The following is a 25,392-nucleotide window of genomic DNA, read 5'->3' on the forward strand; positions in this document are numbered from 1 at the left end:
TCCACCTGCCGCTCTCAGCTTCATCACTAGAGTAAAAGTTGTATAGTCTAATGGTGTCCTCATGTACGGTAACCGGCGGCCATATTCTTATAGTCTCCCGGTCACAGAGCAGAGGGGGCGGGGCCACAGGGGCTTTAGTTGCCATTTTGTCATAGACATTCCTGACAGCCAGAGCCAGGTAACGTGTCCTGTATATATTATATTATTATTATATAGGAGGGAGGGGACTGTACAGTTATATATGAGGGGGAATAACAGCTCCCAGCACACACTGATATGTGGTATTATTATTATATAGGGAGAGGGAACCGTACAGTGATATATGAGGGGGAATAACACAGCTCCCAGCACACACTGATATGTGGTATTATTATTATTATATAGGGGAGAGGGGACTGTACAGTGATATATGAGGGGAAATAACACAGCTCCCAGCACACACTGATATGTGGTATTATTATTATATAGGGGAGAGGGGACTGTACAGTGATATATGAGGGGGAATAACACAGCTCCCAGCACACACTACGTGGTATTATTAGCGTTCCCGCTAGGCTGTTTTAGCGGGGTGCGGCGCCCTGCCCTCCTGGAGGGCAAAAAGCAACCTGCCCTCCAGAAGGAGGGCAAAAAGCGCCCTGCCCTCACAGCCTGCGGGTGCCGTCTTCACCCGTGGGTCGCAGTGTCCCGCGGGTGGAGAAATGTGCGGTGAGTCTGTCACCGCCGGAGAATAGACGCCGGGCGCATGTCATCTATTCTCCCTGTCTGCAGCACTTGATTGCTGCCCAGCATGTCCGTAAGTGCCGGACATGCCCCCAAGAGTGATGAAAAGGGGACGCGTCTTATAAACACGCCCCCTTTTCAATAGCCACGTCCCCTTTTCGGTGCCCTCTCTAGCTCCGGCGCCCTGCCTGCCGCCGGAGCCAGATTGAACACTAATTATTATATAGGGGGGAGGGGACTGTACAGTGATATATGAGGGGGAATAACACAGCTCCCAGCACACACTGATATGTGGTATTATTATTATATAGGGGAGAGGGGACTGTACAGTGATATATCAGGGGGAATAACACAGCTCCCTCCCCACGCTCATAAGCGGTAATATTATTATTATCAAGGTATGGGAACTGGACAGTGATATGAGATGGAGTAACACAGCTTCTGACACACTGATATGTGATATTATTATTATATAGAGGAGAGGACTGTTCAAGAATGTATGTATTTGTTTGCACATGAGACTGTATAAGGTGTACCCAGGACTGTATGTATGAGGTGTAATGCTGGGTAGTGACTGTGTCTATGAGGGGTATACATGCCGGATTCTTTGATTATGTTTCCCAGCCTGTGTTTCATTTTTGCAATGACTACTTATGTACTTTGTGGTATTTATTATAATTATTATTTTCCTTCTTAGACGATTGAGCTGTCGTGAAATCACTGTTTCATTGAAGATGGACATGGACCCGAGTCACAAAAGCCAGAAGATTTTACACTTCACCCTAGAAATAATCTACTTGCTGACTGGGGAGGTGAGAGGTTCTGGGGGAGTCACAGTGACATCACTTATATCTATAATAATAATACAGGGAGGTGAGGGGATCTGGGAGTGTCACAGTGACATCACTTATATCTATAGTAATAATACAGGGACATGACTGGGGAGGTGAGAGGATCTGGGAGTGTCACAGTGACATCACTTATATCTATAGTAATAATACAGGGACATGACTGGGGAGGTGAGAGGATCTGGGTGTGTCACAGTGACATCACTTATATCTATAGTAATAATACAGGGACATGACTGGGGAGGTGAGAGGATCTGGGAGTGTCACAGTGACATCACTTATATCTATAGTAATAATACAGGGACATGACTGGGGAGGTGAGAGGATCTGGGAGTGTCACAGTGACATCACTTATATCTATAGTAATAATACAGGGACATGACTGGGGAGGTGAGAGGATCTGGGAGTGTCACAGTGACATCACTTATATCTATAGTAATAATACAGGGACATGACTGGGGAGGTGAATGGACCTGGGAGTGTCACAGTGACATCACTTATATCTATAGTAATAATACAGGGACATGACTGGGGAGGTGAGGGGATCTGGGAGTGTCACAGTGACATCACTTATATCTATAGTAATAATACAGGGACATGACTGGGGAGGTGATGTCATCTGGGAGTGTATGTAGTGATGTTTGGTGTTTCCCCCAATACATAGGATTACAGAGTAGTGAAGAAGACATCTGGTGAGCATGAGACACCCAGCAGCCATACCCATGGGTCAAGGGGACTCAGCACGACCCAGAGCCAAATCACAGTGCCTCCACCTCACTCACTGATACATGAGAGAGACAATGACCAGAAGATCCTGGAACTCACCAACAAGATCATTCAGCTGCTGACTATAGAGGGGACTGCTGGGAATGGGACATTATACAGTAACACCAGGGGATGTGTCTGGGTGATGACTGGAGAGGTGACTGCTGGGAATGGGACATTATACAGTAACACCAGGGGATGTGTCTGGGTGATGACTGGAGAGGTGACTGCTGGGAATGGGACATTATACAGTAACACCAGGGGATGTGTCTGGGTGATGACTGGAGAGGTGACTGCTGGGAATGGGACATTATACAGTAACACCAGGGGATGTGTCTGGGTGATGACTGGAGAGGTGACTGTTGGGAATGGGACATTATACAGTAACACCAGGGGATGTGTCTGGGTGATGACTGTATCATTGTGTGTGTCAGGTTCCTATAAGGTGTCAGGATGTCACTATCTTTGTCTCCATGCAGGAAGGGGAGTATATAGAGGAACACAGGGGTCTGTACAAGGACGTGATGATGGAGAATCACCGGCCCCTCACTTCACTGGGTAAGAGGAGACTGTCATTTATTGTACAGGGTAGGGCAGGTATGGGCCCCCTATATACACACATCACCTGATAATCACATATATACAATGTACTCAGTCACTGTGTGTCTCCTACAGATGGACCCAGTAACAGAAATATCCCAGAGAGATGTCCCCGTCCTCTTTATTCACAGGATTGTACAGAGGAGAATCACAGGACCCCACAGGAGCATCAGGTAGGTGGGATTTAGGGTCTCGCCAATCTCTGTGTTTCTAATATACTCGTATTGTGCTGCCTACTCAATGGAATCAGACGTTATTATTGTATGGGCCATTTAGAGTGAAGTTCTAGCTGATATTGAGGCAGAAGAAATAGAGAAGGAAGAAGAGACGTATGTGAGGGGTGATCAGCAGTGTAAAGAGGAGGAAATCCCTACAGATATCAGCACAGGTGAGTAATAAACACTTATTACAGAAACGCATCACATATTCTCCTTGCTCAGTGATTACATCAATCTCTTATCCTACACCCTACTCAGTGCAAACTAATGAGGGAAATGAATCTGCAGAGTTGGAGAGTCAGGAGCCATCAGCCCCTATTATACTCCTGCTCTCCCCCTCACATCATGTCACTGTGTGTTACCAGCCCCGAGATCTGGCCAGTGTCCTCCCCACACTCTCTGGTGTATCACATACATCAGGAGCCATCAGCCCCTATTATACTCCTGCTCTCCCCCCTCACATCATGTCACTGTGTGTTACCAGCCCAGAGATCTGACCAGTCTCCTCCCCACACTCTCTGGTGTATCTCATACATCAGGAGCCATCAGCCCCTATTATTCTCCTGCTCACCACCTCACATCATGTCACTGTGTGTTACCAGCCCAGAGATCTGACCAGTGTCCTCCCCACACTCTCTTGTGTATCACATACATCAGGAGCCATCAGCCCCTATTATACTCCTGCTCTCCCCCCTCACATCATGTCACTGTGGGTTACCAGCCCAGAGATCTGACCAGTCTCCTCCCCACACTCTCTGGTGTATCACATACATCAGGAGCCATCAGCCCCTATTATACTCCTGCTCTCCCCCCTCACATCATGTCACTGTGGTTACCAGCCCAGAGATCTGACCAGTCTCCTCCCCACACTCTCTGGTGTATCTCATACATCAGGAGCCATCAGCCCCTATTATACTCCTGCTCTCCCCCTCACATCATGTCACTGTGTGTTACCAGCCCCGAGATCTGACCAGTCTCCTCCCCACACTCTCTGGTGTATCTCATACATCAGGAGCCATCAGCCCCTATTATACTCCTGCTCTCCCCCTCACATCATGTCACTGTGTGTTACCAGCCCAGAGATCTGACCTGTCTCCTCCCCACACTCTCTGGTGTATCTCATACATCAGGAGCCATCAGCATTGTGTTCACACGTACCCAGAAGAAGCCAGCTCCAGGTGCTGGTAATAGCATGGGGGAAGTAGTTCCAGGTACCGATGTAGGAGCCTGGCAATGGCAGTGGGTTTCCCAGCCACTACGCAGTGGGAGGAGTCAGTAATAGCGCAGTCACTGCCGGTGAGAGGGAATCACTAGGAGTGGTGGAGTAAGCTGACTCTGGTTACTCAGGGATCAGTAATCACCCTCTGTTCTATCATGTTATACATCTGTGATCACCTGGCGGAGTGAGGTCATCTGGTCACAGACGGCCTTACTGATAAAGGGCCCATTTATGGACTGACCCTACATGCCGCCCATTATATTGTGTCCTGCACAGGGGACTCTAATCACCACTGACCAGACTGTCTGTAACTTGTTATTCTGTGCTGGTAGTAACAATGGTCACACGCTGCCAGCTCCCCGGGTGGTTGTTCCCGCTTGTAATCTGTGCCGACTCCTTCCTGCTGGTTGTGTTACTGTCCCCTCAGCATCTAATGATCACATATATACAATGTACTCAGTCACTGTGTGTCTCCTACAGATGGGCCCAGTAACAGAAATACCCCAGAGAGATGTCCCCCTCCTCTGTATTCCCAGCACTGTACAGAGGAGAATCACAGGACCCCACAGGAGCATCAGGTAATATAGGCTCTTCCCAAGGATCGTAATTCCAAAGTGACTTTTTATTAATGAATTAATCTGCTTCTAATTGATTGTCTTACATGCTTATATTATTCTTATACTATTTATTCTCAAATAATGTACTCAGACAGTATTAAAGTGTTTTCTTCTTCATTGCCATAGAGGACACAGGGACAACGCTGGTATAGGGCTGTGCAATAGGACTTGGCACCACACAGAATCTTCTTTGACTTCAGGGCAGCCCAGCCTCCTCCCCTATACCCCGCCCCCAGCTCCAGGTAGCCCAGCCTCCTCCCCTATACCCCGCCCCCAGCTCCAGGCAGCCCAGCCTCCTCCCCTATACCCCAGCTCCAGGCAGCCCAGCCTCCTCCCCTATACCCCGCCCCCAGCTCCAGGGCGCCCTTCTTCCTCCCCTATACCACACTCCCAGCTCCGGGCAGCCCATCCTCCTCCCCTATACCACGCCCCCAGCTCCAGGCAGCCCAGCCTCCTCCCCTATACCATGCCCCCAGCTCCAGGCAGCCCTGCCTCCTCCCCTATACCACACCCCCAGCTCCAGGCAGCCCAGCCTCCTCTGCTATACCATGCCTCCAGCTCCAGGCAGCCCAGCCTCCTCCCCTATACCCCGCCCCTAACTCCAGGCAGCCCATCCTTCTCCCCTATACCCAGCTCCAGGCAGCCCAGCCTCCTTTCCTATATCTCACCCCCAGCTCCAGGCAGGCCAGTTCTCATTTTGTGCCGACAGGAGCAGGGCACACTCATTTTGTGCTGGCAGAAGCCGGGCACACTTCTACAGGGCCCCAGATCTTTATTTTATTTATTTTAATTTTATTCTAATTGAGTGAGCAACGTTGACGCTCAACCAACCCCTGGTGTCTGTGTCTGTGGTGCTGGCGAACGGGTCAGCGATCTCGACCGTGTCCTCCATAAGCACAGAGGACCCCAGCCGCAGCCGTCTCTACGAGGAATCAGGTAAGGCGGCTTCCTGCATGCAGGTAGCCACGTTGGTGCGGCTTTACCCACCGGCTCTGACAAGCCGCCCGCACCTCCACTAGACCACCACGGGCACATAGGTAACGGGGCTCTGCACTAGAAGCGGTCATTTACCCTGTGGGGCTCCATGTCAGAAGAGGCTGATAGACTCTCCCTGTTAGCTCCTCCCCGGCCCCTGGTACTTTCCCTCACAGGCTTCCCGCCTGAGGTTTTCTCCTCTCCTTCCCACAGAGATGCTGAGCGGCCATTTTCAGTGCAACAGCCGACTACAGACAGTCTCCAAAGAGCTGGGCTCCTGTCTCCCTGTATATCACTCTCAGGTCAGGTTATACAGACAGTCTCCGGAGAGCTGGGCTCCTGTCTCCCTGTATATCACTCTCAGGTCAGGTTATACAGACAGTCTCCGGAGAGCTGGGCTCCTGTCTCCCTGTATACCACTCTCAGGTCAGGTTATACAGACAGTCTCCGGAGAGCTGGGCTCCTGTCTCCCTGTATATATCACTCTCAGGTCAGGTTATACAGACAGTCTCCGGAGAGCTGGGCTCCTGTCTCCCTGTATATCACTCTCAGGTCAGGTTATACAGACAGTCTCCGGAGAGCTGGGCTCCTGTCTCCCTGTATATCACTCTCAGGTCAGGTTATACAGACAGTCTCCGGAGAGCTGGGCTCCTGTCTCCCTGTATATCACTCTCAGGTCAGGTTATACAGACAGTCTCCGGAGAGCTGGGCTCCTGTCTCCCTGTATATATCACTCTCAGGTCAGGTTATACAGACAGTCTCCGGAGAGCTGGGCTCCTGTCTCCCTGTATACCACTCTCAGGTCAGGTTATACAGACAGTCTCCGGAGAGCTGGGCTCCTGTCTCCCTGTATATCACTCTCAGGTCAGGTTATACAGACAGTCTCCAGAGAGCTGGGCTCCTGTCTCCCTGTATACCTCACTCTCAGGTCAGGTTATACAGACAGTCTCCGGAGAGCTGGGCTCCTGTCTCCTTGTATATATCACTCTCAGGTCAAGTTATACAGACAGTCTCTGGAGAGCTGGGCTCCTGTCTCCCTGTATATCACTCTCAGGTCAGGTTATACAGACAGTCTTCGGAGAGCTGGGCTCCTGTCTCCCTGTATATCACTCTCAGGTCAGGTTATACAGACAGTCTCCGGAGAGCTGGGCTCCTGTCTCCTTGTATATCACTCTCAGGTCAGGTTATACAGACAGTCTCCGGAGAGCTGGGCTCCTGTCTCCCTGTATATATCACTCTCAGGTCAGGTTATACAGACAGTCCCCAGAGAGCTGGGCTCCTGTCTCCCTGTATATCACTCTCATATCACTAATATGGTTTCCTTTAAGGATCCAATGGATAGGAAGTTGGAAAGTTTCCTTAAGGCTATTTATTCCCATGCAGGTGCTATCACACCTTCGGCTATAGCTTCCGCTTGGGTGGCTAAGACCATCGGCAGTTGGAAACGACCTCTCTTCTGGTACTCCTAGGAACCAGTTATTGTTCCAAGTGGCGCATATTAAGGAGGCTGCCTCCTATCTGGATGAGGCAGCCCTTGACACTAGTATTCTAACCTCCAAAGTGTCAGATTCCCCCATCGCGACTAGGCTTCATTCCTGGCGTGCAGACTCTAGATTCTAAGAAGGCTATGGAGGCCCTTCTCAATTATGGGGAAATTCTTTTTGGTCCGGAATTGGACAAGGTGGTGGCATCTAAGACAGCGTTTCTACCATCTGTAGCAGCCCCTAGATTGCGAGCGTCTAATTTTCACTCTTTTCATCCACAGGGAAAGGCTAGGGGCCAGTCTTCCTCCAGGTCCCATGGTTCTTCCTCCAAGGGCTCCATACCCAAATCAAAAAGCGCTGGGCTGCCAGTTGTCCCGCCACCAAGCCTGACGACAAGACTGCATCCACACAGGGCAGGCCTCCACCTTGGGGACCCCAGCATAGGAGGCTGACTTCTGCTTTTCTCCGAGATCTGGCTGGCCAACACATCGGACCACTGGGTATGGGAGGTGGTTTCTCAGGGCTACGCTCTAACCTTCTGAAGGCGTCCTTAGCCCAGTTCTTTTCCACAGGTTTTCTAGCAGATCTACAAAAAGCAAAAGCACTGCTGGAGTCATTTCACTCCCTTCTGGCCTCCAAGGTAATTATTCCAGTACCCAGGGCTCAGAGAGACACGGGCTTCTATGCCAATCTCTTCTTGGTTCAGAAGTCAAGCGGTACTTTTCATCAATACTAAAGTCACTCAACCGCTTCTTGCAGATCCCCAGATTTCGTATACAATTTCTATGTTCTATCATTCTATCACTGGAATCGGGGGATTACATGGCCTACCTGGACACTCAGGTTGCTTATGTACATGTTCCTATCTGGCTCAGTCACCCGTGCTTCCTCTGGTTTTGCGGTCCGGGTGGATCATTACCAATTTTGGGCTTTGCCATTTGGCTCCCCGAAAATCATGACAGTCATGGCATCTCCTTTACAGGTGTTAGGATTCTCCATTACCTGGACGGCCTTCTTATCCTGGGCTAGTCTCCAGATGTCCTCAGTGAACATCTCCATCTGGCTCCACCTGGGGGCCTGAATGTACTTAACTGTTTAGTGAGTCAAACTTCAGGACAGGATGCTCAGATTCTTGCATCACTGCCGAGTATCCACTCTTGCATGCGGGTCCTGGGCACACTTGTCTCCACCTTTGACACCCAGTTTTCCAGTTGGCCGCTTCAGGGGGCAGTTCTGACCCGATGGAATGGATCCTATCCACATGGACATGGGCCGCCCCTTTTAGATTCAGAATTGGGTTCTGCTCCTCACCGATGCCAGTCATTTCAAGGTCAGTGAACGGTTCAGGAGACCAGCCTTCTGATCAACATTCTGGAACTCTGAATGGTCTTTCAGGCTCTGTGTCTAGTGCAACTGCTCCTCCAGCATCGTCCGGTCCAGGTTCACTCCGACAACGCAATTGTCGTTGCCTACATCAACCATCAGGGAAGCATTTGCAGTTGCGGCGCCATGAAGGAGTTGAGTCGCATTATTAGCTGGGCAGAGCTTCATCTTCCAGCTTTGTCGGAGGTCTTCATTCCAGGGGTCCAGAATTGGGATGTGGACTTTCTAAGCCGCCAAGATCTTTCCCTCGATCGGGCCTTTCTTTGGACACAGGCTACCTTCTGAAGCTTCTGAAGGTCGTTTCTCGGTTCCATATCAACTAGGAGATTGTCTTTCCAGCTTTTCAGTCTCCTGATTCTTCGCCGGAAGAGGCCTCTTTGGATGTGATGAGCGCCCTCCAGATCTACGTAGACCACTCTTACATCCGTAAGTCCGTTTCCATATTTGTGCTCTATGGCTTTCACAAATGGGGCTGGCTGGCTACAAAGCAGACCTTGGCCCGCTGGCTTTGTTTGACTATCTGCCACGTGTATGTGGTGGCATTTCTCCCAGCACCAGCCGTGGTGACATCTCATTTCACCAGGTTGATAAGTACTTCTTGGGCAGCTCGCCATGGTAGGCAGAGAATCTCTGCAGGGTGGCTACGTGGTTTTCTGTCCACACGTTTCTTTTTCTATTCCTTTGACACCTTTGCCTCTGCAGACGTGGCATTTGGGTGGAGAGTTCTCAGTGCAGCTCAGGAGCATCCCCTCCCTTATGGAAATTGCTTTGGGATATCCCAGATTTGTCCCTGTGTCCCTTATAGGTAGGAAGAAGAAAGGAAGATTTATGCTCTTACCTGGTTAAACCCTTTTCTTCAAGTTCCATAGGGGGCACAGGGTGCCCACCCTTACGCACTTGGCTTGCGGGGGTTTGTTCTGTTTCTGGTTCCCCTGTCCATCTCTTTGTGTGTGTTTGGAGATGTGTGTGTGCCAGTCTTCCGTCTCCTTCTCGCTCCTGCCTTGGGCTTGCTAACTCAACAGGCTTGCCTGGGCCTGTGAGTGGGGTATAGATGAGAAGGAGGCAGGGCTGCCCTAAATCAAAGAAGTGTTTAGTGCCCTATACCAGCGTTGTCCCTATTGAACTGGAAGAAAAGGATTTAACCAAGTAAGAACACAAATCTCATTTGATTGTTTTGTGGGTAATTTAGGATGAAGACCTGACTGCTATTAAGGTGGAAAATATAAAGAGAGAAGAAGAGATGTATCTGACAATTATAGAGGTGGAAGATAAAGAGGGAGAAGAAGAGACGTATGTGACTGATATGAAGGCAGAAGATATGCAGGGAGAAGATGAGACATATGTGACTAATATGAAGACAGAAGATATAGACGGACAAGAGACGTATGTGAGAGGTGATCAGCAGTGTAAGGAGGAGGAAATCCCTACAGATATCAGCACAGGTCAGTAATAAACACTTACTACAGAATAGAGTCACATATTCTCTTTGCTCAGTCACTACAATAATCTCTTATTCCTTACCCTCCTCTGACAGTGATCAGTTTATATTTTAGTAAAGCTAATTATAGAAGAATCAGCCACAATTTATATGAGACATGGAAAGTGTAATCAGACGTGACAGAATGATTTCTAAGTCTATGAGGGATGTCATTTTTTACTCCTACAGAACAATAGACGTAATAGTAGTATATATCTAATGCAAATATGTCACTGCTTTCCACACTGGTTCCACCCACTGTGATGAAATAGTGCTCTGAGGTAAGTCAGTAGATGATTGCGTGATCTTACTCACTGCTGGCTTCATGCTGCCGCATTTCTCTAATAATTCCGATGTGATTTCATCTGAGGAACAGTTTGTGAGGTAAATCAATATATTTAAATGCCCTTATAGACAAATTAATAAATATGTGTGTGTGTTAATATAGAGGGAGAGAGTAACAGGACAAGAAGGAGCTCATAGTGTAATAAATAAAATACCAATTGATGGGTGTAAAATAGGTAAGGATATGCTTATCTGAGTGTGGTTCCACTCAAGGGTGATGAAAATCAGGTTAATCTCTCCTTGGACACTTTTTCAACCACCTTTAATGATCTCCATATCTGGAATACTGGCCAGTACTAAGCAAACAGAGAAGACTCATGATGTAATAATTGTCACCTGGTTCTCTGCCTACACCTTCCTGATCTGTTACCGTTTCCGGCTTTCACATCGAGAAATCCATGGTTTTGGACGGAAGATGTTGCATTTAGGTTTTTGTAAGCGTACCCTGCCCTAAGGGCAGCTTTTGAGCTTTCCGTGGTCCAGTGTCCCCCAGCTTAGATGAAAGAGAAAACAGGAATTTTGTAATAACTTTTACATCCTTTTCTCTGATTCCATCTGGGGGACACCGTGTTCCCACCGTTACACTCTGTTGTTTTGTTGGTTGGTTCTTGCTGGTTTGTGTATTACACTGTGTTGTTTCCCCTTGGTTTATCGCTACTTTTGAAGTTGTACTGATGACCAAGAGGTTGCAGAGGTGAGGAGCTACCATCTTACAGATATACTAGTCTTATAAGTGCCAGCTTCTACGGTCCTCTCCGCTACCCATGATCCAATGTCCCTCAGATGGAATCAGAGAAAAGGATATAACAGTAAGTACAAACATCCCATTATCCTACTCGTGTGTGCCTGACATTTATTGACGGAGAGTTGTGCTGGGAGCCACATGGCTTGTAGTAAGGGTAGCACTTGCTGATGGTGTGATATAGTCATCTCAGCAGCAGTGAGAAAATGGCCAGTGGGCCAGTGGGCGCTGTCACATGTGTTGTCTGTACTCAGCATGGGGGACATGCACATGGGCATAGTACTATGTAAAGAGACGGAATTGTCTAGGGAACAAAGTAACAACACCTTTTTCCAAACCCTAGTGATCTGCAACCCCGTGTCATCACATTTGGTGGCAAGAGTGGGATCGCTCAAGTTAAAAGCTCAGCAGCAAGAATCAGCAGAATGGAGACAGCAGCACCAACAACGCTCGCTGAATGGGTTCTAAAATGGCACAAAAGAGCTGCCATGGTACTGGCTGGAGTAGAGGTCGTCTGCACACTCAGCAGTACCAGGAGACATTTGAGAGCCACATTGCCAGGGGCCAGGCTGTGAAACAAGCAGATTGCTGGTGGTTGTTAGCCTCACACCAAAGATGGCACTACGTAACCGTTAGGGCACCACATAGACCCTACAAAAGTGGAGACTGTGGATAGAGGAGCCCTGTTATGCCTACAACATCCTTAGGAGTCCTTTTAAAGTTGCTTAGGAAGACTTCCAATGGTGAAGCTAATGGATGCCTGAGGCAGGCTACAGCTCAAAGTGTGGAGCAATGATCAGCCTGGAAGTCAGGAGTGGGAGAGGGGCGGCCATTTACAAGTGTGTTTTGGGCCTACAGTTATTTGCTACCAGAGACATGTAATTAGGAATCTGGTGGAGGACGCAAAAATTGTGACCTGCTAATCATAATTCCACCATATCCAATAGGCCAGAGGTTTTCAACCGGTGTGCCGCGGCACACTAGTGTGCCGTGGCCGGTTGTGAAGTGTGCCGCGGGGCTGTCAGAGCCACCGGGCACATTTTACTGTACTTCAGCATCCCAGGCCGCTGAGCTCCTCTGGGAGACTCAGGCGCGACCGGGTAGTGACCTGCAAAGATGCGTCGGCGTGACATCACAGGTCACGCACGCCGCGTTGTCCACTGGCCTCCAGCCAGCTCTGCCAGCCAACGCCCTGCGCCAATCAGCCAAGCCCGCGCTCTGTCCAGGCAGGCTCTGCAGCCTGCCTGGAAGCCCGCCCGCATGCGATCCTGCTGCAGTGAGTGACAAGGGGGGAAGAAATGTGGGTTTTATGGGGACCAGACATTTTTTTCTTCTTAGTGGGTACCAGCCATAGTTTATTTTTTCGTGGGAATCAGTCATGTCATTTTTTTTAGTGAGAACCAGCCATATGTTATCCAGCCATATATTTGTCAATTTAGTGGGGAACAATGTGTTTTGTATTTTGTTTCTGTGGGGCCAGCCATAGGTTTCTTTTTCTGTGGGGAGCAATTCTGTGGGGCGCAATGTGGTATGGTTGTATTTTTTGTGGGGAGCAATGTGGTTTTTTTTTTCTGTTAGGCCAGCCAATGGGATTGTTTTATTCTAGTGGGGGCCAATGTAGTGTGTTTTTTATTCTTGTGGGGGCCAATGTAGTATGTTTTGTTCCTGTGGGAACTAATGTAATGTGTTTTTTCATAGTCCGCGCACACCGCATCGCCGGATAGTGTGCCTTTGCAATTTTAAAATCTTGTGTGGTGTGCCGCGAGTTAAAAAAGGTTGAAAATCACTGCAATAGGCCATGCACTAGGCTTCTCAGGTAGCATGGCCTTCTGACCCAGGTTTGGTTATAACACCAGTAAGTTTGTGCTGAGAACATGGACTAAAAAGTTGGATAGGAAAGTAAAGAAACCGGAATTGTGTAGGTGACTAAAGTTACAACGTCTTATTCCAAACCCTACCTGGACTGTACTTTTTAGCCCAGTGTTCTTTAATTACTTCATACCCTGGTGATTATGCCAGCCCTTTACTGATAACCATAAATGTAAATACAACATCATTTTATGTGTTGCCGTGTGACATTAGGTGATAGATGTTTCCATACAGATTGTGTATCCCCATGCCCTTAGGAATATATCATACCAGATGTACCTGTGAGGGAAATGTGACATCAAGGCCAACACAATGTGGTAAGCGGTGTATGCATTGCAGAGAGTAGCCCAGCGCCTTCCGTGCATCATTCGCAATGTAGCTTCCTCCTTTGTGAGTCCCGGCATCTCCTCTCTGCGTCTTTTAACACAATTTAAAATACTGACATAGTTTGGACTCGAACCTGTCACCTCTGCTTTGCAGTCAGACAACATAGAAATAGAGAGATTTGCTGCTACAATGGAAGCCTGTGAATTCTAACTCTATGCAGCTAATTCATATTCTCTGTAATTTAAAATACAGTCCTACCATGGATTCGAACTTAGCACCTTATACTTTGCAGTTAGTCACCTTACCAATGGAACCATTTGCTACTACATTAGAAATATGAGAATGCTAACTATATGAGGGCACAAATTTACAGTTTGCAGGAGGGTGCCTAACGCCCTAGCATCGGCCCTTCTTCACAGGTTAAATTCTCCGTTAACAGTTGACACTCAAGGGTTGAGTGAATTAAGGTAACTTGTACCTTCTTTTTACTCCCTAGTGCCAGAGAGCCAAGAGTGTGACCCAGCAGGGTAGTGGGGGCTGGATAGCACAATGACCCCACCTTCGGTAACTCCCCTGAGCAGATCCTTCCAACGAGGGTATTAGGAGGGTGATAAAGGAGGGTTAGACTGAGGGCTGGAGAGATGAGTCCCTGGCCCTAGGATAAGAGGTGATACTCTTGCCAGGGAATCATTGTGGGAACTGTCGTGTGGAATTGTATTACTGAAGTATGCTGTGCTCTATATCACCCATTCTGATCAATAAACCACCATTGGTTTTCATCTACCACCGTGCCCAAGTAATCTGCAGCCCCATAGCCTCTGTAATTACGTGAATAATATGTGGTGCACCAATGCTGCCTTTATTGAGACTTTCTGTTCTGTCGATGTGGAATGTCTTATTGATAAATGCAGGCCCTTTTATTTGCCTAGAGAAATCTTATCAGTGATAGTGGTGGCTGTTTATATTCCCCCCGCAGGCAAATGAGGGTTGTGCTCTGGACATTGTATGTAATGCCCGAGCTAAACCACAATCTGCTTATGTGGAAGGAGCATCCAGTGACTGTGTGTCACCAGCCCAGAGATCTGACCAGTCTCCTCCCCACACTCTCTGGTGTATCTCATACATCAGGAGCCATCAGCCCCTATTATACTCCTGCTCTCCCCCTCACATCATGACACTGTGTGTTACCAGCCCAGAGATCTGACCGGTCTCCTCCCTACACTCTCTGGTGTATCTCATACATCAGGAACCATCAGCCCCTATTATACTCCTGCTCTCCTCCTCACATCATGTCACTGTGTGTTACTAGCCCCGAGATCTGACCAGTCTCCTCCCCACACTCTCTGGTGTATCTCATACATCAGGAGCCATTAGCCCCTATTATACTCCTGCTCTCCCCCTCACATCATGTCACTGTGTGTTACCAGCCCAGAGATCTGACCAGTCTCCTCCCCACACTCTGGTGTATCTATACATCAGGAGCCATCAGCCTCTATTATACTCCTGCTCTCCCCCTCACATCATGTCACTGGGTGTTACCAACCCAGAGATCTGACCAGTCTCCTCCCCACACTCTCTGGTGTATCTCATACATCAGGAGCCATCAGCCCCTATTATACACCTGCTCTCCTCCTCACATCATGTCACTGTGTGTTACCAACCCAGAGATCTGACCAGTCTCCTCCACACACTCTGGTGTATCTATACATCAGGAGCCATCAGCCTCTATTATACTCCTGCTCTCCCCCTCACATAATGTCACTGGGTGTTACCAACCCAGAGATCTGACCAGTCTCCTCCCCACATTCTCTGGTGTATCTCATACATCAGGAGCCATCAGCCCCTATTATACTCCTGCTCTCCCCCTCACATCATGTCACTGGGTGTTACCAGCCCAGAGATCTGACCAGTCTCCTCCACACACTCTGGTGTATCTATACATTAGGAGCCATCAGCCTCTATTATACTCCTGCTCTCTCCCTCACATCATGTCACTGGGTGTTACCAGCCCAGAGATCTGACCAGTCTCCTCCACACACTCTGGTGTATCTATATATCAGGAACCATCAGCCCCTATTATACTCCTGCTCTCCCCCTCACATCATGTCACTGGGTGTTACCAGCCCAGAGATCTGACCAGTCTCCTCTCTGCACTATAAAACCATATACTCACACATCACAACAAACTCCATGTATACACACACACAAAGCTATAAGCACACACTTATTATTGCACAGTGCTTCCACCAATGCTTGTCTACAATGAATTATTCAGCCTATAATAGTAGTGTGACTGTGACAGTGGGACTGTGACACCTGAGTGTGACCAGCGGGACATATAGTAGCTGTTCCACTGTTGCCATTTGCTACCTTTGTGCCTACCTGGAGACCTGTGAGTAGTGTAAACGGTGGCCAGGACATGCTGCTAGTGTACACAGCTATTGTGCTTCCACATCTCCAGTGTGTATGTGTGAGAGAAGTGAATGGTTGCCCAGTGTCACTGGCTTATGTGGTTTCCTGTCCCATGATAGTAGCTGGGCAATGTGTAAGCTGGGGGAATGTTACTCACCACATGTCACCATGGCTGGGTCTATGCCATCTGCTTGGTAATCCTGTTGTGTTGTATTTTATCTGTGCAGCAAGAGCCATATCTGCTGTATGTACAGTTATTATTGTAATAATTAGCTGTACAGTAGTTTGCAAATTCAAATTAGACATCGTGGTCTCACTATCAGTATTATTTACTGTTATTCTTAGGGGGTCCGTATGCCTTATGCTGTATATAAACATAACACATTGCAAGCCTAACAAGGGAATAGTGCATAAGACTTACAGTACAAAACATTGTAGCACATGGGACACCAGCTATAACAACATTGAAGCTTATACAGTCACGGTAATCACAGAAGCAGCACGGGCTGAGCCCAATGGTTCTGTTAGTACATGGGAGGAGGTAATAGTGTAGGTCAGGGGAGCGAGAGCACAAAAGGAAAGAGGGCCCTGCTCATTAGAGCTTACAATCTATAGGTGGAGGGGCTGACAGACAGGGGTGACACACGGGAGAGACAGTGAGCGAGGATCATAGTGAGATGAGTTAGAATGAGAGCAGGGAAGCTTTAGTAGAGGTTAAGGTGGGACGTAGTAGAGGTGGGATTGAGAGTCTGTATGAAGCTTAGAAAGAGGTGGAGAGTCTGAGAGTATGAGTTCCAGTGGTGGGGAGCAGCACCAGCAAAGTCTTGGAGGCAGGAGGGGAAGGATATAATTAGTTGGGAGGAGAGGTGCCAAGCATTGTCAGGGCAAAGTGGGTGATGGTAGTCTAGAGGGAGATGCAGTTGGAGATATAGGGGGGAGAGGGCTTTATAGGTGAGTAAAAGGTGTTTGAATTGGATTCTGAAGGAGATGAGGAGCCAGTGTTGGACCTTTTGGGATAGTGGAGGCAGAAGCAGTAGATTGGAGAAGATGAGCCTGGCAGCAGCATTGAGGACAGTTTGGAGTGATGAGAGATCAGAGTTGGGGAGGACACATGGGAGGAGGTTACAGTAACCCAGTCTGGAGGTGAGTGGATGACTGGGAGAGGGACTGAATGAGGGTATTGAGAGGGTGGAGTTGAGGATATCTCCAAGACAGAGGACTTGTGAGATGGATGACATGGTGAGGTTGCTGATGGATAGTAAAATTGAGGGAGGTGAGAGGACTCCAGGTGGTGAGAAGACAATCAGCTCATTCTTAGACATGTTAAGTTCAAGAAAATGGTGAGACATCCAGAACATTTGCTCCTCAATATAAACAATTATGTCTATCCTCATACGTTTGTTTCCAGTAGATGGACGCACAAGCAGGAATACCTCGGAGGGAGATCTCATTCTGTTTCCAGGTTTTAAAATAGAAGATAAGAACATCAGACAAGATTGTCCAGGAGAAAACCCCATTACCCTAAATATACATCCAGCACTTCACAGTGCGGATATGTCATATGGTCCCTCTAATCATGAGGAACGTTCTTCTGATAATTCAGATCTTGTTACACACAGTACAGCTCATAAAGGTGATACGATATTATCTTGTTTTGATTCTGGTAAAAGTTCTATACATCAGTCATTTTCTGTTACACATCATAGAAGTTACACAGGTGAGAGGCCATTTCTATGCTCTGAGTGTGGGAAATGTTTTACCAAGAAATCACATCTTGTTAGACATAAGATAACACACACAGGTGAAAAGCCATTTCCATGCTCTGACTGTGGGAAATGTTTTACACATAAATCAGATCTTGTTACACATATGAGAAATCACACAGGTGAGAAACCATTTTCCTGTTCTGAGTGTGGGAAATGTTTTACACATAAATCATCTCTTGTAGTACATCAGAGAAGTCACACAGCCGAGAAGCTACTTCCATGCTCTGATTGTGGGAAACGTTTTACCAAGAAATCACTTCTTGTTAAACATCAGAGAACTCACACAGGTGAGAGGCCATTTCTATGCTCTGAGTGTGGTAAATGTTTTACCCAGAAATCACATCTTGCTAGACATAAGATGACACATACAGGTGAGAAGCCATTTACATGCTCTGACTGTGGCAAATGTTTTACACATAAATCAGATCTTGTTACACATCAGAGATGTCACACAGGTGAGAAACCATTTTCCTGTTCTGAGTGTGGGAAATGTTTTACACAGAGATCATCTCTTGTTGTACATCAGAGAAGTCACACAGGTGAGAAGCTACTTCCATGCTCTGATTGTGGGAAATGTTTTACCAAGAAATCACTTCTTGTTAGACATCAGAGAACTCACACAGGTGAGAAGCCTTTTTCATGTCCTGAGTGTGGGAAATGTTTTATACGGAAAACACATCTTCTTATACATCAGGGAAGTCACACAGGTGAGAATCCATTTCCATGCCCTGAGTGTGGGAAATGTTTTATACATAAATCAGATCTTGTTACACATATGAGACGTCACACAGGTGAGAAACCATTTTCCTGTTCTGAGTGTGGGAACTGTTTTACACAGAGATCATCTCTTGTTGTACATCAGAGAAGTCACACAGTTGAGCAGTTACTTCTATGCTCTGAGTGTGGGAAATGTTTTACCAAGAAATCACTTCTTGTTAGACATCAGATGACACACACCGGTGAGAAACCTTTTTCATGTCCTGAGTGTGGGAAATGTTTTATACGGAAATCACATCTTCTTATACATCAGAGAACTCACACAGGTGAAATACAATTTCATTGAGCTGATATTCATGGACCCTAGGTGCTGCACAGAGCACAATCCAGGTGTGTAGGAGGAAAACACAATAAATAGTCTTAATAACGACTAAGTAAACAACAATATGTAGTTGGTATCTAGTGAGGAAGTCTATGTCATGCTGCCAGTCTATACGTTATAGTCACACATAAACAAAGTACAACAGCAGGAAGTGGAGATGGTTCAGGAAGAGCATAGATCACAGCGTAGTCAGTCACCAGGAGCGTCTGCAGGTCACATATAAAGAGTTAATAACACTGTAACTGTATATGATGGTAGCGTAATAACACTGTAACTGTATATGATGGTAGCACAATAACAACCAATCTGGGGAGACTCATCCTAGCTGGAGTTTCTACATATAGTTCCTACCAATTGGTGTTTATTGCACTTCCATCATATACAGATACAGTGTTATTAGCTCTGTACCATCATACACAGTTACAGTGTTATTGCGTTACCATCATATACAGTTAGTGTTATTGTGCTACCATCATATACAGTTACAGTGTTATTAGCTCTGTACCATCATATACAGTTACAGTATTATCAGCTCTGTATATGTGACCTGCAGATGCTCCTGGTGACTGATCGCAGTGTGGTCTATGCTCTGACCATTTCATTCACCTTTATCACATTTATATGCGTGAGATATTAAATAGCTGCTGAATATTTACACTATGGCCGATTGATGAAATTAATGTATATTATTTAGGTACTACTTATGGTGCATCAGTACTAAATACTGTACAAGCTGTGTACATTAATGTATATAATAAAAGCCTTTGTGGCCTACAGTATGTTGGATGTACCATTCGTTTCCTGAAATCTAGACTTAGGGAACACAGAGTGAACATAGTAAAGGGTCACCAGCCGCACAGTGTGTCGCAGCACTTTGCTACCAATCACAGCTGTGCTCCTGAAGACCTGTCACATGTAGGGGTGCAGCATGTGATGAGGACAAGCAGGGGCGCAGACAGGAACTTATGTGCTAAAGAGGCATTATGGGTGTTTACATTACAAACCTTGTTCCCACGAGGGCTCAGTGATACTATAGATTATGAGTCCTGTGCTTAGATGTTGGTGTAGTCAGCCTGGTCAGCTGGACCCGTATATGAGGCCATAACTGCATCTCTTTTTGTACAAATAGGGGTTACATGACTTGTGTGTGGAGTCTGTTACCCGTATTCCCCACATGTGTAGGTAACACGATACCAGGATGAAATGAATAACTGATAGAGGAGACCAGCCTATAATGATGGGATGTGCAGGGCATGTAATTCTCTCTGTATTTAGGTCTCTTACCCATATTCCCCACATGTAGGTAACACGATACCAGGATGAAATGAATAACTGATGGAGGAGACCAGCCTACAATGATGGGATGTGCAGTATAGGACATGTAATTCTCTCTGTATTTAGGTCTGTTACCCGTATTCCCCACGTGTAGGTAACACAATACCAGGATGACATGAATAACTGATGGAGGAGACCAGCCTACAATGATGGAATGTGCAGGATAAGACATGTAATTTTCTCTGTATTTAGGTCTGTTCAGCATTAATAGATGCACCACTAAGACACATTGTGGTTAGAGTGGTGTAACTAGTGGTATATTTCCTGCAATAGGTAAAGAAGATACGTGTTAATGTTTGTGGGTGTAGAGTAGTCTTTCAAATTTGTCTACTACAGCCAGAGGTAATAGGTTTGAGGCCAAGTAAGAACTTGGAGGGGACAAATATGTAATTTGTGGTTCAATACAATACAAATCCTTATACTTTATAGTCACATGATGTAATTATATACATGGATAACAACTAGCTAATTTATTCTCAACTATAACCCTTTTCTCATATTTTACTCTCATTTGTTTGTATACGAGTGAACTTTAGCGCCCACTGATAATGTGTTATATGAGGATTTAATAACATGGGAGAAAATTGGGCTAGATTGTATAAAAGTACATAAATATGAAGATTATATTGTTGACTATTAAATTATTGAAAAATAAATTGGACTATACCTTATGAGCGAGTCATATTACAGTGACTTTGATGATAGGGATAATAGAATATGTTAACTTAATAGAAATAGGTCTAATCTGAGCCCAGCTCCATCACTAGCAGGTGGAGAGATAGAGCAGTGGTAGAGAAAAGGTTTAGGAAGCACAAGGTGATGAGTTCGAGTCCTGGGAAGGGAGGTGGATCAATTTTGGTGAGTACATTGAATTTAAATCAGGATATTATATCTTAAGGATGACAAACCTCCAGTTTTAACATAAATAGCTATTCTGAATGGGGGTGCTACCATAGACACAAATTATCAATGAAACAATTGGGAAAGAGAAGCTTTGTCAGCTATGGTGTACTCACAGAAACATATAATAAAATATAACTTTGTATGTTTCATTCTAAAATATGGAATCAAGTTTTAAAACTAGCAAAATAAAAACAGAAAGAAAATGAAAATTGTGAAAAGAATGTGCAGTCTATTTTATTCACATTTTCTAACTATGTCCATCAAATATGTTATCAATAAAGTTGGATGTGTAAGAAATTGTCAGTGTCCTGTGTATTTTTGGAGTGATTTATGAGTGATTACAATAATATTCCTGACCTTATATTTGTACATATATTTAATACATATATATTATTTGGGTGGTTTTACAGATTTTTTTTATAAAATCTCAATGATCCTGTATTTATGTAAATGGCACAATATTTGCCTCAGGGATCATATATATATCCTATTGTAAGGCATTAGAACTACTTATATAAATGTATTTGAACTTCACCAAAATGAATCTGTATGAAGAAACCAACATTTGAGGTGAAAGTACAACCAAAACTATATTATTATATAACCACACACAGATATTAACAAATGGAGATAGCTGACTTCTGGTTCTGACTGCATGGAGTGAGCGTCTCCCTCCCGGTGCTCCGCCATGAACCCAGTGAATTTAACTTTTAAAGGCTGATTAAACAGTCTCCAAAAGGGATTCCCATTACTATTACATTCTCCAGTGCTTTATGGAGAAATTCTCTCCTGCATCCTCTGCCGCTCCAACCTAGACAAGGAAAACCCCGGGCTGAAGCTATCATGGAGGCACTCACACCAGCACACAATAAAGCTGCAACCTCTGACGCTGGTACAATACAGATCTGCCTCCTACAGTGCAGTAGTAGAGGCAATGAAATCCACTATGGGTCCCCTTTTAAATCAAGCTGTTAGTGACATTTCAACCCAGCTACAGCAATTGTCCCACAGAGTCTGACGCAGAGCATAGAATAGGCTCCCTCTATAACCATATGGTGGATGTTCAATATTCCATAAAAAATTGGAAAAGGAGAAATTTCAATTGAAAAACAAACTTGATGACCTTGAAAATAGGTCTGGAAGAAACAACATCAGGCTGGTGGGGTCACCTAAGTCTGTGAAGGGACAGGCGCTGGCAGTTTGTTCCATCCACATCACCGTCACTTTTAGGCATTACAAAGAATGCAAAGATCTGGTGATAGAGCGGGATCTCAGAGTGGGTCCTTCTCCTAGACCCACAGATACCAGACCTAGGGTCACATCATTTAAATGCCGAAATTATCTCCACAAGGCGGCATTTTGGAGTGTTTCGCAGAATAGGAATATCTCCTGGGAGGGCCATCAATTCTATATCTTCTAAGATTTTTCTGTGGATCTCACATGTGCCTGAAAAGCTTCCTCACCAATTTGCTCAGAACTCATCCGGGAATGCAAGAAATTCACACTGATATACCCTGTTAGACTCCGCTTGTTCCAAGAGGATTCCTTCTAAGACCTCACCTGCCCAGACGACACACAAGCATATTTACATGAGAAAGCTCAATAACGAAGTGCAGATATCTCCCACCCAGTTTCTGCTCCATGGGCTTACATGCAAAATCCATATTTCCTGCTTTGCTTAAGAGCTCATTCATGCCAACCTATTTTTCTGATTAGGGTATTTATATATTGTTTATTATACACGTCTGATTTCTCTTCTTGTTTTATGTCACTATTTTCTATTATATATATGGTCCCAGTAGCGCATGCAGAGGGGGTTTCTGAGTACCTAGAAACCCCCCCTGCACACACACACTGACAGCCCGAGCCTTCTTCCGCACGGGCTGTCAGAAAACTAGCCCTTCTGTTTTAGCTGAGGCAGGGAAGGGAACCCTCTTTCTGCACTCACGTTGCTGAACGTTCAAAACCATCCCCCTCTACACACGCTGCTGCACGGGAGCTCTCCACAGCCCAGACAGGCACGATGGTGAGTTAACCCTTTGAAAACCTTCATGGTTTCTAGAGTGATTGCTTATGAATGCTTCAAGGGTGCCCTTCCAAAACATCACTAGCCCAGGCCCTGGTATGTATATGTATGCATGTATGTGTGTGTGTGTGTATGTATGTATGTGTATATACACATACATATTATGTATACACATGTGTGTATACATATATACATATATATATATATATATATATTGTGATAGGATCACTGGTAAAGTGGTCTGTGGCAGGTACATTTGTCCCAGATTCCTGTCTTATGTGTTTTAAACCCCCAGGAGAAAGTCTGCAGTGTAGCAGGCTTGAGTTTCGGCTTTTTGAAAAGCCGGTTTGGGACCTGGGGGTTGTGGGTGAGAGGAGAGGGAGGGCTCCGCCCACGGCCACTCCAGGTTTTGGTTCTCGCAGCCTGGTAACAGTCTTGTTAGGGTTTCCACCTGAGAGTGGCCAATATAAGCCTAGTGTGTTTAGGGCTGAGTGTCTCACCTGGGAGAGCAGACAGGGAGTTTGCTCAGAGACACTTGAAAATCTATCCGTGAGTGCTTTGCTGTGCTTTTGTTGCTGGTGAGGACATTAGGCCCTGCCAGGTTCTGGTAGTGAGGGAACCACTTGTGAAGTTAGAGCCCCGACAGGGCTAGGATTTATGTTTATGTTTTCTTTATGTTATTTCTGACGTTGTACAATAAAGACTGGCGCCGACCAGCTTGTACTTGAATCCAGACTGGCGTACTGTTTCCCAGCTGCTGTGTGTGTAAGGAAGGAGACCTCTACCCAGGAGAGGGACCCCTAATCTGACCGTGTCACAATATGGTGGAGAATGCGGGAACCCACACACACTGAAGTTGCAGCGAGAGGAAAACTTTCCATTTAAAAATTAAAGGGACAGACACCCAATTTGTGAGTGTGGAAATAATGCTGTGTCCTTGGAGTCCCATAGAGGAGGCGTCAGCCAATGCTCAGAGAGGCAAGGTTCAGCTTCCAACCTACACCCCAGGACAAAATGGAGGACATAATTAAGGCCTTGCTCCAAGCTACAGCAGCTCAGCAGGAATCCACCAGGGTGCAACTGTTGGCCTTGGAGACAGCCCAGGGGCAACAACAGGTTGCCATCGAGGAAACCCGCCAGGCCTTAGCGGAAAACAGCCAGGCCATAAAAGAGGTGGTACAGCACCTGGTCGCCCGGCCCAGAGATGTTATTACTGGTCCTCCCACCACCACTCACTCCGTACGAGCCAGTCACTTCCTCCAAAAGATGACTTCAGGCGATGATGTGGAGGCCTATCTCGCCGCATTTGAAAGAACGGCCGAAAGGGAAAGTTGGCCCCAGGAGCAGTGGGCAAGTCTGGTGGCACCTTTTTTGTCTGGGGAGCCACAAAAGGCCTATTTCGACTTATGCCTGGCTGATGCCAAGGACTATAAAAAACTAAAACAGGAGATCCTAACTCGCTTGGGAGTCACCACCTTTGTTCGTGCCCAACGGGTCCACCACTGGGAGTTCCATATGGACAAGCCTCCACGTTCACAGATGCATGAGCTCGTCCATCTGTCCTCAAAATGGCTACAGCCTGAGACGCTGACGGGACCACAGATCGTGGAAAGGGTCGTGATGGACCGGTATCTGCGATCGTTACCTGTGACTGCGCAAGTGGGTGAGCCATGCAGACCCTAAGTCCGCGGACCAGTTGGTCGAGCTGGTGGAGAGGTACATGGCGGCTGAGGAGCTGATGAGTATGCCCAACCGAGCCCCGATGGCGCACCGGCGAACTCCCACAGACACTGGTAAGACTGTTCCAGGAGAGAAGGGTGCTGGGCGGTGGAATGTACCTAAGACTGAGGGTGTAGAACCTGGAGACAGGCCTGCCAGGCCAGGAAGGTTCTTGCCCCGTAAACGAATAGACATTAATATGACTCAGTGTTTCCGATGTGGTGACTTCGGTCATATTGCCGCTAATTGTTCACTTACAACTGAACCTATGCAATGTGATACTGCTCATGTCCACCGCAGGGGGTCTTTCTTTGCACAGACAGCCTGTACGGCTGACCGGCAGGCTGAGACTGATAAGCACATGTGTGTACTCACTGTAGATGGCAACCGAGTAGAGGCATTGTTAGACTGTGGTAGCTTGGTGACACTTATAAAAGCTGAGCTGGTGAACCCCTTACGGCGTGAGGGGAAAACTATTGGTGTGACCTGCATACATGGGGATACTCGATATTATGTTACTGCCGAGGTGAACATCGAGACACC

General features: G+C 46.5%; 2 protein-coding genes across 4 annotated transcripts in view; one reads left to right on the plus strand and one right to left on the minus strand.

Annotated features, from left to right (window-relative positions):
* The window catches only part of LOC148450974 (uncharacterized), a 93,566-nt gene that overhangs the window by 18,825 nt on the left and 49,349 nt on the right, over positions 1-25,392 (minus strand). The window lies entirely within an intron of this gene.
* LOC148450975 (uncharacterized) lies at positions 159-21,326 on the plus strand. 3 transcript variants are annotated; one of them, XM_088462434.1, is made up of 8 exons: positions 159-178; positions 1,418-1,532; positions 2,813-2,891; positions 3,009-3,106; positions 3,210-3,321; positions 4,851-4,948; positions 10,019-10,271; positions 17,410-21,326. In XM_088462434.1, the coding sequence occupies exons 2-8, from the start codon at positions 1,455-1,457 to the stop codon at positions 18,828-18,830; spliced, it is 2,139 nt and encodes a 712-aa protein (XP_088318560.1). In that variant the 5' UTR covers positions 159-178; positions 1,418-1,454; the 3' UTR covers positions 18,831-21,326. The 3 variants fall into 3 exon arrangements, with proteins under 3 accessions (XP_088318560.1, XP_088318561.1, XP_088318562.1); XM_088462435.1 differs by having other exon boundaries at positions 17,413-21,326; XM_088462436.1 differs by lacking the exon at positions 159-178 and adding an exon at positions 2,233-2,260 and having other exon boundaries at positions 1,448-1,532.

Source organism: Taudactylus pleione, unplaced genomic scaffold, assembly GCF_031769625.1.
Source record: "Taudactylus pleione unplaced genomic scaffold, aTauple2 ptg001238l, whole genome shotgun sequence".
Lineage (NCBI taxonomy): Eukaryota > Metazoa > Chordata > Amphibia > Anura > Myobatrachidae > Taudactylus > Taudactylus pleione.